The 14,476-nt window shown below is 47.4% G+C and overlaps 1 protein-coding gene across 3 annotated transcripts in view; it reads left to right on the forward strand.

The window, feature by feature from the left end:
* The window catches only part of STS (steroid sulfatase), a 160,473-nt gene that overhangs the window by 24,892 nt on the left and 121,105 nt on the right, over positions 1-14,476 (forward strand). The window contains exon 1 of one of the 3 annotated variants that reach the window (XM_044937368.2): positions 584-820. The exons of the other annotated variants lie outside the window; for them this stretch is intronic. Coding sequence (XP_044793303.2) covers positions 813-820 — 8 coding nt within the window. The 5' untranslated portion in view covers positions 584-812. Of the gene's footprint in view, positions 1-583; positions 821-14,476 lie in introns of those variants that run through there. 3 annotated transcript variants of the gene reach the window in all.

Below are 14,476 nucleotides of genomic sequence, written 5' to 3' on the forward strand. Positions count from 1 at the left end.
CACCCGGGAAGCTCTCAGAGAGACACAGGGGCGAGTTATCCTTTGATGGGTAGAGACGTCCCTCAGACGTGTGGGCAGGGGCATGCCAGGCTCACTTCCTCTCTGCTGTTTTGCACCCCGCCCACGAGACTGGGGGGGTGGGCGGGTGGGTGACCTGGCTGCGCATCCTCGCCCAGAGTGGCGGTGAGAAATGCATTCCTTGGGGCTCTGTGTGCAGCATGTGGAGGCGATGGGCAGGGAGGCGGGAATGGTTTCCTGCACACGGTGCTCAGAGCATGCGGTGTGCCCGCCCTCACCCGTCACCGCCCCCACACTGGGGACCACCGGGTGATCAGTGGTCCCCGCACGTGCCCCCACCCCCCTGCCTTTCCGCACGCCCCTTCCCCACTCACACCCCAGTGTGCCTGTCGGCCATGGGCCAGCCCTAGCGCACCTCCGAAGTGCTCTGCCTAAACGTCCTCCGAGATGACCGTCATGTCCCTTTGATCCCTTCCTCCCCCGTGGCGTGACAATTGAGGTCAGCAAGCCCAGCTCCCTTTCTGATTTATGCATGAGGCACTCAGCAGTCAGGGACAGACACGTGGAGAGATGCAGGCGTGGGGCCTAGGTAACTTTTTTATGAGAGATTCACCGGTTGTCCAGGGATGACTTTACGGCCGGGTGATGGTTCCCTATAACTTCCCCGGGGCCGTGCAGTGACTCTTCAGAAGCCAGGCAGGCAGGGGGCCCAGGGTGTCATCCCGTGTGGTCAGTCGGAGAAGCTGTGTGAGGTCCTGCGATCAAGTCCAGGCACCTTGTCAGTTTCACCGTGAATGGCTTGGTGAGTTGCATTCATTTTTTTTTTTTTTCCCCCTCTACTGCCAAGGGATTCAGATAAATGATAGTAAACGGCTCCTGGCAATAGGAACTTTAGCACAGAGCTTCAAAGGGCGGCATCTACAGGTTCCTGTTTTGTTCCTTTTATAGGATAGTGAAATAGCCTACAGGTCACGACTTGATTAAATTAAGTCGAAGGGCTCGGTGTTGTTGTTCGGTTGCTAAGTTGTCTCTGACTCTTTGTGACCCGTGGACGGTAGCACACCAGGCTCCTCTGTCTTCTACCGACTCCCGGAGTTCGCTCAAGCTCTTGTCCGCCGAGTCGGTGATGCTAACCATCTCGTCCTCTGCCGCCCCCTTCTCCTTTTGCCCTCAATCTTTCCCAGCATCAGGGTCTTTTTCAATGAGTTGGCTCTTTGCATCAGGTGGCCGAAGGCTGAGACAGAGATTTCTGAACCATGCAGAAAAAGAAGCGTTACCGTGCAAAGAAAAGACTGTTAGCTTTTGGAGAAACCTGCAGAGCCACCCACAGCCGTTTATCTGATACGTAGTCATTTGTTCGTTTGCTCTGAAACAAGGAGATCTCGTAGGAGAGGGAATCAATTGCCAGATAGTCTTTTGGTCTTTCTGGATGAAAGCCCTAAACACGAGTTTGGTAAAAGGAATAGTGATGGGACGTCCTGGCGGTTCAGTGGTTGAGATTCCGTGCTTCCAAGGCAAGGGGAGTGAGTTCAATCCCTGGTCAGGGAACTAATAGTCCACATGTCTTTTGGCATGGACAAATAAATAATTTTTTAAAGTTAAAAAAAAAAAAGAGTAGTGGAGAGCTCGGGAGGAAGAACTCTTAAGAGGAAGTGAGCAGAGAGGTGCATTTTCTGCTATAGCTTGTCTCAAGAGAGAAATGTAAGCAATTAGCCTTGCCAACCATAATGTCAGAACCATTGCTTCTGAGTTCGATACCAGGAATATGAATAAGACACATGTGCCCTGAAACGGGTTCTGTGAAAGACTGATGTCATTCTCAGCTTGCTTTGGAAAAGCAACTGCTTGCTTTTTCCAGAACAATTTGGAGGCAGAATGAATAGCAGGTCCACTATTTTCTCCCCCCCTCCCTTTTTTTTTTTCACTTTGCATCTTTGTTTTCTTTCTTAAATATATGGATAAGTCTGTCATGAACCACTTGAATCTGTGTCCTGAAAAACGGCAAAGAACCACGTTTCCTAATTCAGAGGCTTGCACCTCGATCAATGCGTCCTCAGGACAGTTGTGTCTAGGGTTCTTTGTGGCTGCAATGGGTGTGTTTTTGGATGTGCTGTTTATTATTCCAGGGTTTGGCTGTGTCGTCTGTCTTTATAAAGGAGCAGGGTTAAACCGGGAATGCATTTGCAGTTCAGAAATCAACCATTTTATTCTGTGCATGTCTATCAGGTACAGAAAATCAGCATTTGGGACAATGTATCCTTTGCAGTGAATGCCACACCTAACCTACTTATTATGAACCAACCACATATGTGTTTTTTTTCTCCCAGCTATAGAGGCTAAGAAATGCATGTAAACCCCATTCAGCCTGAGGCTTCATGTTTCTCTTATCAACAAATAATCAGAATGATGTGCACTTCTTGCTTGCTCTTCTTCTTATCTGAGGGTCACATATTTTCTGTCTACCCCAGTTTGTTTCCTTTCTGCTGTCCCTTGCACATTGAATGAGAGGCACTGATAGAAATGATTGTCATCTAAGATGATGTCACTAAAAATGGTGTGGCTGTTTTCTTGAAAGATTCCTCTGTGTCATGGTTATTTACCATCGGCACTGTGTGTGTTCACTAACCACGTGAGGATACCCGAGAGATTATTCCTGTGAATTGGTGTTTGCAGGGACATTCCTATTTGCCAACTGAGATATTGCCCCATATTCATTTATAATGAGATTGTAAGCATAACAACTGATGCTATCAGGACTCAGAAGTGTCTTTCAGACATAAAAGAAGAGAGAGAAAAAAATGTGTCCCTCTATTTGTATTTAAAGGGTAAACCGTATCTGTCAGGTATCCCTTAAAAGGTTGAATGAAACTGTCTTTATTGTTTTTCTCTCTCTCTCTTTTTTTCCCCTTTCTTTTCTTTTTTTTTGTCACTCAGTCGTGTCCTATTCTTTCCCACCCCATGGACTTTAGCCTACGAGGCTCCTCTGCCCATGGAATTTTCCAAGCAAGAGTACTGGAGTGGGTTGCCATTTCCTTCTCCAGAAACTGTCTTTAAAAGATTATGGGTAGGCAGTGTTTCTGAAAACACTGTTTACAGTAGCTAGGAGGAAGAAGTGAAGTTGCTCAGTCGTGTCTGACTCTTTGCGACCCCATGGACTGTAGCCTACCAGGCTCCTCTATCCATGGGATTTTCCAGGCAAGAGTACTGGGGTGGGTTGCTATTTCCTTCTCCAGGGGATCTTCCCCACCCAGGGATCAAACCTGGGTCTAGGCGGACGCTTTACCGTCTGAGCCACCAGGGAAGTCACAGTAGCTAGGAAATAGAAGCAACCTAGATGCCCATCGACAGATGGGTGGGTAAACAAATTGTGGTACACATACACAGCGGAATATTACTCAGCCATGAAAAGGAGCACACTTGAGCCAATTGTGATGAGGTAGATGAACCTAGAGCCTGTGATACAGAGTGAAGTAAGTCAGAAAGAGAAAAAGCAAATAATAGCACACATATATGGAACCTAGAAAGATGGTACTGATGAACCTATTTGCATAGCAGCAATGGAGAACAGACTTCGGTCTCTGGAAAGGAGTAGGAGGGACGGATGGAGAGAGGTGCGCTGAAACTCATACACTACCATGTGGAAAATAGGTACCCAGTGGGCATTGGCTGCATGGTGCTGGGAACTCAAGCCTGGTGCTCTGGGCTGACCTCGAGGGATGGGATGGGGTGGGAGGTGGGAGGGAGGTTCAAGAGGGAGGGGACACATGTATACCTGTGACCGATTCACGTTGATATGTGGCAGAAACCAACACAACATCGTAAACCAGTTATCTTCCAATGAAAAATAAATCGGAGAAGGAAATGGCAACCCCACTCCAGTATTCCTGCCTGGAAAAGTCCATGAACAGGGGAGCCTGGAGGGCTGCAGTCCATGGGGTTACATGCCCGAGCATGAATGCACGAGGGTGGAGGGAGATGGGTTGGAAGCAATAAACTGGTAGAATTTTTTTTTTAATAAAAAATAAATTTAAAAAATTTTTTAAAAGATGGTGAGTGGGGACGTCCCTGGTGATCCGATGGTTAAGAGTTCACCTTCCAGTTCAGGGGGCTGAAGTTTACATCCCTGGTCAGGGAACTAAGGTCCCATAGGCCTCTTGGCAAAAAAAAAAAAAAAAAAAAAAAAACAAAAAAAAAAACAAATTCAATAAAGACTTTGAAATGGTCCACATCAAAAAAAAAATCTTAAAAATAAAATAATAGTTAAAAAAAAGCTTGCGGGTAAAAACTCCAAGCCGTGTTCTCCAGACCCCGTCACCACCTCCGCTGTTTTGTCGGGCTCCTGTCTTTTGCTTAAACTGCCCACCTTGTTTGGATGTTAGCCCTGAAAAACTCGGTCACTGACTCAGCAAGCTCTCACCTGGCACCCCGGGATCCAGGTAATAAAAGAGGGAGTGATGATGAAACACAGGTGCAGCCTCACCTCCGAGGTTGTCCAAGACAGAAAACAAAAAAACCTGGTAAAAGACTGCAAGAGCTGACGTCAGTGGTCATTCAACACTCATCGAGAACAGGAAGGATAGGGAAGGACACAACGCTGGGCTCAGCTAGAGCAGCAGCTCGATTTGCTGTTTTCCTTTTTTTTTTTAATTGAACATTCTTATTTACGTATTTGGCTTCGTTGGGGCTCAGTTGCAGCATGCAGGATCTTTAGTCGTGGCACATGGAATCTAGTTCCCTTGACCAGGGATGGAACCTGGGTCCCCTGCATTGGGAGCGTGGAGTCTTAGCCACCGGACCACCAGGGAAGTCCCATTGACTCTCAACTCTGGTTGAAAGCCCCCAGGTCACACCAAATGGGTCCCAGAGTCATTGTTCCTCTTTGTGTTTCCAGGAAAGGGGTTTTCTTGCCTACAGACGGATGGAGAGTTTGGCCGGGGGCTGGGGGCTCTCCTTTACAGTAACTCAGACTCGTGTGTATTGAATCGGTGTTGCCATCCAGCCATCTCATCCTCTGTCATCCCCTTCTCCTCCCGCCTTCAATCTTTCCCTGCATCGTGGTCTTTTCCAATGAGTCAGTTCTTCACATCAGGTGGCCAAAGGATTGGAGGTTGAGCTTCATCAGGCACTATTTGCAATACCCAAAACGTGGAAGCAAGCCCCAGTGCCCACCTACAGACAATTAGATTAAGAATATGAGGTCCATATACACAACAGAATATTACTCAGCCATAAATAGAGAATAAAATGTTGCCATTTGCAAAAGCATGGATGGACCTAGAGGGTCTTACTCTTTAGTGATAAGTCAGACAGAGAAAGAAAAATACTGTATATCGCTTGTATGTGGAATCTTGAAAATAATACAAATGAACACGTATACAAAACAGAAATAGACACATCACAAACTGTTACTCAAGGGGAGAGAGACGTGTTGTTAGGTGAGTCGCTCAGTCGTGTCCGACTCTTTGTGACCCCGTGGACTGTAGCCCACCAGGCTCCCCTGTTCATGGAATTCTCCAAGGAAGAAGACTGGAGTGGGTGGCCGTTTCCTTCTCCAGAGGATCTTCCCAACCCAGGGATGGAATCTGGGTCTCCCGCATCGCGGGCAGATTCTTCACCAGCTGAGCCACCAAGGAAGCTAGTGGTAAAGGACCCGCCTGCCAATGCAGGAGACGTAAGAGACATGGGTTGGGAAAACCCCCTGGAGCAGGGCATGGCAACCTACTCCAGGATTCTTGACTGGAGAATCCCTGTGGACAGGGGAGACTGGCAACCTACTGTCCGTAGGGTAGAAAAGAGTTGGACACGACTGAAGCGGGTTAGCAAATAAAGGGGAGAGAGACATAGGCAGGGACAAATTAGGGGTATAGAATTTGTGGAGACACACTACTATATATGAAATAGATAAGCAACAAGGATTTACTGTATAGCACAGGGAATTATGGCCATTATAATAACCTATTATACGTTATTATATGGGCCATTGTAATAACCTATAGCAGAAAGTAATCTGCAAGAACGCTGGATCACTATGCAACACTCCTGAAATCAACACAGCGTTGTCCATCAACTCTTCTTCATAAAACACTGAAATGCGTCAGGCAGAGCTTCGGGGGAGAGCAGGCGTCGTCAGCGTGAGCACTGAATGTTTGGGGCCACATGTCCCTTTGATATGGGGGTGTCCTGTGCACTGTTAGATATTTAGAACCTCCCACTTAGAGACGGCATTGCATACCTCCGCCCTGGTCCGATAATTATCTCCAGACACTGCTGAAGGCTTCTCGGGGAGGCACGGCACCCCCTCTTTAGACCTTCTGAACTGGAGACAGGAAGTAGCACCCGGGGTATATGATACAAGCGGGAAGACGGCCCTGGCGTGTTGTTCGCAGGTCTCCTCCAGGTTCCCTGGCAGCTCATTGTTTCTGCTGGAGGCTGTCCCGGCTTGCCCGAGCTGAGTCACTGGGCCAGGGTTTCTTGGGCCCCTGCCTGCCACCTCCGTCACAGAGGAGGAAAGCCTGGGGTTTGCATCAGTTCTCGGGGTTGGCCAGGATGCTCTTCAGCATAGGCGGGCCTGGCCAGCACCTGCCTTCCTCACCTTCTTTTCTCCAAGCCCTGTCCTCCCACTTGCAGCCCTTTGTCTGTAACCAGGCAGAAAACGCAAAGACTAGGAAGCCCAGTGTTTTGACAGCTTCTTTGGCAGCAACTCTAGTTCTGAATGCAGGAATGTGAAACTGATGTAGCGCTGAGTACTCTTTCTTTACCTGAGAGAATGCCAAGAGCTCTTGTGTTTATGACTGCAGAACTATTAATATGTGTGACAGCGGGGTGTGGTCCAAAACTTCACTAAAGGTATACGCTGAGACTTCCCTGGCAGGCCGGTGGTTAAGACTGCCCACTTGGACTGTAGGGGGCAAGTAGTCCCCCAGTTCCCTGGTTGGGGATCAAAGATCCCACAAGCTCTGTGGTGTGGCCAAAAAATAAAAAAGTATGTGGATTACGTGATATATTTGAAGATATATTGTATCTGTATAGCTAAAGTTAATAGTGAATATATAGATATATTTTATCTATATATGTCATGGTAATGGTGAATATATACATATATAGATACATTATATCTATATATGTCATGGTAATGGTGATTATATATAGTATATAGATATATTGTATCTATATTTGATGGTAATGGTGAATATATACATATATAGATACATTATATATGTGATGGAAATGGTGAACATATACATATATAGATATATTTATGTATATAAAGGTACTGGTGAATATATATATATATAGATGCATTACATCTCTATATATGTGAAGGTAATCGTGAATATATATATATATATATATGAAGGTAGTGGTGAATATATACATATATGGATACATTATGTCTATTTATATGTGAAGATTATGGTGAATATATATATATATAGATATGTCTATTTATAGGAAGGTAATGCTATGCTAAGTCACTTCAGTCGTGTCCAACTCTGTGCAACCCCATACATAGCAGCCCATCAGGCTCCCCCATCCCTGGGATTCTTCAAGCAAGAACACTGGAGTGGGTTGCCATTTCCTTCTCCAATGCAGGAAAGTGAAAAGTGAAAGTGAACTCGAATATACAATTCTAAATAATAAATAACATTAGTCGCTCAGTTGTGTCCAACTCTTTGCGACCCCACAGACTATAGCCTGCCAGGCTCCTCTGTCCATGGGCTTCTCCAGGCAAGAATACTGGAGTGGGTTGCCATTCCCTTCTCCAGGGGATATTCCCGACCCAGGGATCGAACCTGGGTCTCTTGCATTGCAGACACATTCTTTACCATCTGAGCCACCAGGGAAATATACATATATAGATACATTGCATTTCTATATGTGAAGGTAATAGTGAATATATACATATATAGATTTAATATATCTCTATATATGAAGGTGAGTGAGTGATAGATGCTCAGTCATGCCTGGCTCTTGGCAACCCCATGGACTGTAGCCTGCCAGGCTCCTCTGTCCATGGGATTCTCCAGGCAAGATTGCTGGAGTGGGTTGCCATCTCCTTCTCCAGGTTATATGAAGGCAATGGTGAATAAATATATGTCTATATTTACATATATATTCCCTCTTTATGAAATAACAATTTAGATAGATAATTTCAGTTTGACTCATGTATCGTTGACCTCTAACATTGTATACGGTTCTGATGTACAGCATAATGATTTGATATACTGTATCTATTCTGAAATCATCACCATAATGTTCCATCAGGATCTTCTCACCCAGTTACAGCCTTTGCTTGTTGTTAAATGGTGTTAATGGTGTGAAGATGAACGCTTCATTGTGGAAAACTACTCTCTGTGTTATGATTGCCATAAACTGTCCTGAAGACAGTTCAGCTCTGAAGCGGGGCGGGATTCTTTGAATCATTTTAACAAATTAGCTTTTACTTTTTTTGATAAGAGCCGTGACCTTCTCAAATCCAAACAGTTCTGAATTCTGAAACCCACCTGGGCATTTCGGGACTGTGGACCAGGAATTGCAAGTGCCGGCAGGTCCCTTTTAGCCCGTGGTGACTATGAACATCAGATGGTGTTTGTGCTAGGTGGGCTTTTTCCCATTTACTGTGCCCTCCTATGCTCCCGTATACACTTAGAAGCCGCTTTTACTACGTACAATCTCGTGACTTTTCTGTAGTCCCTAAGCTTTGTGATAATGTGAAAATGCTCAGAAATCTAAATGTGGCCAGAAAAACTGGGGAGAACAGCTGTCCCCCTTGGACCCTGTGCCCAGACGTGAACAGCTTCTGACCCCTGCCCCCAACGTGTGCGCCTGAAAGGCAAAGCATTCTTTACTCAAATAGACTGAGGGGTTATAAGGGCCCAAGCTGATATTCAAACTGAAAGGCCTGTCCCGACCTTAGAAAGGCCAGCTATGTGATTCCATAAGGAAAAGTGCCGTTTTTGGATCATTAAAAAGAAAGGACGGTTGTCCTTTGGTGAGCTTGTCTGCCTCTGGGTCAGGATTTCCCAGCCTGAGTGCAGTTGACGTGTGGGGCTGGGGAGTTCTTTGTCGTGGAATGGGTCTTGCGCGTTGTCGGACGTTTTGTCTCATCCTTGGACACCTTCCAGGAGGTGCTAAGGGCATAAGCCCGCTTGTGAAACCACAATGACTCCAGATATCACCACTGTCTCCGTGGATGGGGCGTTGGGAAAGGGCTGCAGAGTCACCCCTTGTTGACAACTGCTGGTCAAGAAAAAGCCTTTAAGAATTAGTAAGACAAAGGGTTGGCCCGAGAGTAGGATTCTCCAACCTTGGCATGGATGACGCCTGGGCCCGTATCATTCTTGGCACGCAGTGCCTTGTGGGATATTCATTTGCATCCCTGGCATCTACCCACTGGATGCCAGGAGCAACGCCCACAGCTGTGACAACCAGAAACGTGTCCACACCGCGCCCCGTGTCCCCTGGAAAACAAAGTCACCGGGACTTGACAGTCCTTGTTCTAGGTGGGATGTTGTCCTGTGTGTTCAACCCTATACCTGGTGTTGTTTTCAGTCACTCAGTTGAGTCTGATTCTTTGCCACCCCGTGGATGGTAGCCCACCAGGCTCCTCTGTCCATGGGATTCCCCAGGCAAGAAGACTGGAGTGGGTTGCCATTTCCTCCTCCAGGGGATCATCCCCACCCAAGGACTGAATCCTCCTGCACTGGCAGGTGTATTCTTTACCACTGAGCCACCAGGGAAGCCCAGGATCCTGTTTTAGGGCTGGGAACAATAAGAAAAAACCCAAAAGTATATTCCGTAGAGAGAGTTGGGGCCAAGAGTTTTTCCACTCCACTGTCTTGACACATGTCCCATGGTTGACTCATCCAAAGGGGTGTTGAAAACCATTCGTCTTCTTGGGCGTTCCAGGTCACATCATGTAATGTACATATCCTGAGGCAGACTCAGTATGCTCGGCAACACGCATGGGATTCCAGCAACTTCTGACTGCCAGTGAGTGCAGGTGATGAGTTCAGCGATCAAGGAGGAGGAAGTCACGCGTGTCGAGAGCTGCTATGGCCACACACACAGACGGTTTTTGGTTGCAAGTGACCAAAACTCTGTGGTCTCCCTCGCTCACAGCCAGAAAGGGATTTTTTTTTTCATTTCCAGGGAGTGAGAGGGAGGGTTACAGAGTCAAAGGAGGAGTCCTGGGGTTGGGGGGAGGCAGGCACGCTTGCTTGAAATATAAGTGGAGAATTCTTCGCAAGTCCAATTGACTTGACTCATCGCTACTGCCTGAAATGCAGGAGACGAAGGTTCAATCGCTGGGTAGGGAAGATCCCTCGGAGGAGGGAATGGCAACCCACTCCAGTACTCTTGCCTGGAGAATCCCATGGATAGAGGACCCTGGCAGGTTACAGCCCATGGGGTCACAAAGAGTCAGACACAACTCAGCGACTGAAACAACAGCTATGTGTGGTTGCTGATGGAGGTGGCCACTATGTCTGTGAATTGCTGGCTTTGCATCCTGGTTAAATGGAATCGTGTTATTACCATTTTATGTACATTTGGGAGTGGGTGTGTGTTTTGGTAGTTATCCATCCATTGACCACATTAAATTTAATGGCTTAGAACAATATCCACTGGCTATCTCCAAGTCTCCACTGATGAGGCCAGGCCCACCCCCACCAATCTCCTCTTTGAGTCATACAAAGACAATTGACTAGGGGACCTCAGTCACATCCCTTCACTTTTTCCATGCCCTACGGGTTAGAAGCACATCTGAGGTGCCCCTGCTCACGTGCACATACTCAAGAGGAGAGAATCATACAAAGGTGTGGGTACCAGGAGGTGGAAGCCAGAGAGGTCATCTTAGAATCCTGCCTACAGAGGACTTCCTTTTTCTGGGAGGACCTGGGAAAGCTCAGTAGGATTTGCAAGATGCCTGCTGAGAACCCAAGAGCCTACTTACACACGATCTTTTGGATAAAGGGATGTATAAGCAGAAATGAATGATGTCGTTGTTCAGTTGCTCGGTCATTTGCGACCCCATGGACTGCAGCACGCCAGGCCTCCCTGTCCTTCACCATCTCCCAGAGTTTACTCAAACTCATGTGCATTGAGTTGGTGATGCCATCCAACCATCTCATCCTCTGTTGTCCCCTTCTCCTCCCGCCTTCAATCTTTGCCAGCATCGGGGTCTTTGCCAATGACTCAGTTCTTTGCATCAGGTGGCGGAAGTATTGGAGCTTCAGCTTCAGAATTGACTAGTTCATTTTAGCATTGTTTACTTACATTTGATGTTGATAAAGGAATGAGAAATCCAATAAATAATTGAAGATTCCATTGTATTACACCAGAGTCTCCTCTTACTCACTGAAGCTCTGTCTTCATCTTATTCATAAACATGTGTGGTGCTGGGGTGGCCACTCTGAAGAGAGAGGAGATAAGCAGGAAAGACCAGATGCTTTCAAAGTGTGGTGTTGGAGGAGACTCTTGAGAGTCCCTTGGACTGCAAGGAGATCCCACCAGTCCATCCTAAAGGAGATCAGTCCTGGGTGTTCATTGGAAGGACTGATGCTGAAGCTGAAACTCCAGTACTTTGGTCACCTGACGCAACGAACTGACTCATTTGAAAAGATGCTGATGCTGGGAAAGATCGAAGGTGGGAGGAGAAGGGGACGACAGAGTATGGGATGGTTGGATGGCATCACCGACTCAATGGACATGAGTTTGAGTGAACTCCGGGAGTTGGTGATGGACAGGGAGGCCTGGCGTGCTGCAGTCCATGGGGTTGCAAAGAGCCAGACACGACCTAATGACTGAACAACAGGCAGGCTTAATGAGGTCTCTGTGGACAAAATGACCCTGACTCCCAAAACCCAGGGGACCCCAGCAGTCTCCTTCCACTATGAGCCTGGCTAGCTGGTCAGCCTTGGCCCACCCCCACCCCCCAACATCAAGTTCAGTCCAGTCAGGTCTTACAGCCTAAACTGTTCTTTTATTGATCAGAAATTCTCACTGCACTGTCCTCGGAGTGGTCTGATACTTCTGTGCTTATCAGAAGATGCCCTGCACCCGAGTCTGTGGTCCCTGGGCTAAGCTGGTGGGTTCAGATCGTCAGAAGCTGTGACCTCCTGTCCTGTGAGCACTCCCAGTGGGGGTTTGCCATTGGCCCAAATCTCCATTCGAGGATGTAATATCATACTCGTGGTATTAGAAAGCTTGGTGGTATTTTTTTTTTCTTTAGAGTGAACTTCAGTCTGATGTTTCTTATATTTCTTCATTTATTTAATTATATTATAATTTCCGGCTGTGCTGCGTCTTCGTTATTTCACGGGCTTTCTTTTGTTGCAGAGACCCAGGGCTCCTCTCTAGTTTTGGAGCTCAGGCTTCTCAGTGCAGTGGGTTCTCTTGTTGTGGAGCGCAGGCTTGAGGGTGTGTGATCTTCAATAGCTGTGGCGTGTGGACTCAGTTAGTTGCTCCACGGCTTGTGGGATGCTCCTGGACCAGGGATCGAACCCATGTCTCCTGCATTGGCAGACAGATTCTTTACCACGGAGCCACCAGGGAAGCCCCATGTGTTTCTTTGTTAAATTCTTTGTATCAAAAACCTGGGGTGAAATTCACCTGACATACAATTAACTTTTTATTTAAAAAAAAATGGGATGGGGAGGGAGGTGGGAAAGGGGTTCAGGATGGGGAACACATGTACACCCATGGCTGATTCATGTCAATGTATGGCAAAAACTGCTACAATATTGTAAGGTAATTAGCCTCCAATTAAAATAAATAAACTGATTTAAAAAATATCTTTTTGGCCACAAGGCGCAGTTTGAGGGATTTCAGTTCCCCAACCAGGGACTGAAGTAGCGAACCATTCTAGAGCATCTTAATTCTGAGCCAGTTTGTTACATTGCTGCTGCTGCTGCTGCTAAGTCGCTTCAGTCGTGTCTGACTCTGTGCGACCCCATAGACGGCAGCCCACCAGGCTTCCCTGTCCCTGGGATTCTCCAGGCAAGAACACTGGAGTGGGTTGCCATTTCCTTCTCCAATGCATGAAAGTGAGAAGTGAAAGTGAAGTCGCTCAGTCATGTCAGACTCTAGCGACCCCATGGACTGCAGCCCACCAGGCTCCTCCGTCCATGGAATTTTCCAGGCAAAAGTACTGGAGTGGGGTGCCTTTGCTACCTCTGTCTAGTTCTAGAATGTTTTCATTATCCGCTCCCGAAACCCCGTGCCCTCTAGGAGTCATCCCCCACTCAGTCTGCTTTCCCTTTGTTCTAAATGTACATATTTTTTAATCGAAGGATAACTGCTTGACAATGTTGTGTTGGTCTCTGCCATACATCAACCCAAATCCGTCATCGGTATACACACGTCCCCTCTCTCCCACCTCCAACCCTTTCCCACGCTTCTAGGTGGTCACAGAACCCTGGTTTGAGTTACCCTTTTTTAGCCTGTATCCCTTGTCTCCTTTCTGGGTCCAGGGAGGAGCCTGACGGGCTGCCGTCTATGGGGCCGCACAGAGTCGGACACGACTGAATTGACGCAGCAGCAGCAGCTTGCCGTTTCCCATCTCAAGTTGCTGTTGTTGTCTTTAAGTCTTTATGGGGTTTGTTACAACACTCCTTCTGCTTTATTTATTTATTTATTTTTTGGTCTGTGAAACAGGTGGGATCTTAGCTCTCCATCCTGGGACTAAACCCACTCCCATTGAAAGGCAACATCTTTTTATTTATTTATTTTTTAATTTTAAATTTATGTATGTTTTTAATGGAAGGAGAACTGCTTTAGAGACTTTTGTTGCTTTCTGCCAAAGATCAGCATGAATCAGTGAGACCTATACACAATGTCACCTCCCTCTTGAACGCCCCTCCCACCTCCCTCCCCATCCCACCCCTCTAGGTTGTCCCAGAGACCCTGAGTCATACGGGAAGGCAAAATCTTCACCCCTGGGCCACCAGGGAGGCCCCTCCACTCCAAGTTTCAGGTTTTCAATCTCTGTTCATTGTTGAGGTTTTCCTGTTGAAGGGTTCTCGCTGATTAGGCCTAGCACCCCTAAGACATAAAATGACAGCATCTCCGGTCAGAACTTGGATTCAGGGAGATGCCTTTTCCCCAGGACGAGGGGGCTTGGCCAAGCCTCTGTTTGGATCAGGAGCCTCTGCAAGACTGGTTTCTGTCTGCCCTGCAGCCTGTTGGGAAAGGCGGAACCGCCAAGGCTCGGGTGTAAGGACCTCAGAAACCAGTCCCCCTGAGACTCAGGGCAAGGTCATGGAATGATGCCCGTGCCTTGGACAGGCCCATGGGTCCAGACAGGCCATCAGACCTGTCCTGCCAGCTGCAGACAGGCCTGAAAAAAATGCCTCGGGATGACTCCTGATTGGGAGTCGTCGTTGAGCGGGGCTGCCGATGTTCTGAGTGGGGGCGGCGATCCCGGGAGTGAGTCGTGGAGCAGAGTCTGCTTCTGACC

The sequence above is a fragment of the Bubalus bubalis genome, chromosome X, assembly GCF_019923935.1.
Source record: "Bubalus bubalis isolate 160015118507 breed Murrah chromosome X, NDDB_SH_1, whole genome shotgun sequence".
Classification (NCBI taxonomy): domain Eukaryota; kingdom Metazoa; phylum Chordata; class Mammalia; order Artiodactyla; family Bovidae; genus Bubalus; species Bubalus bubalis.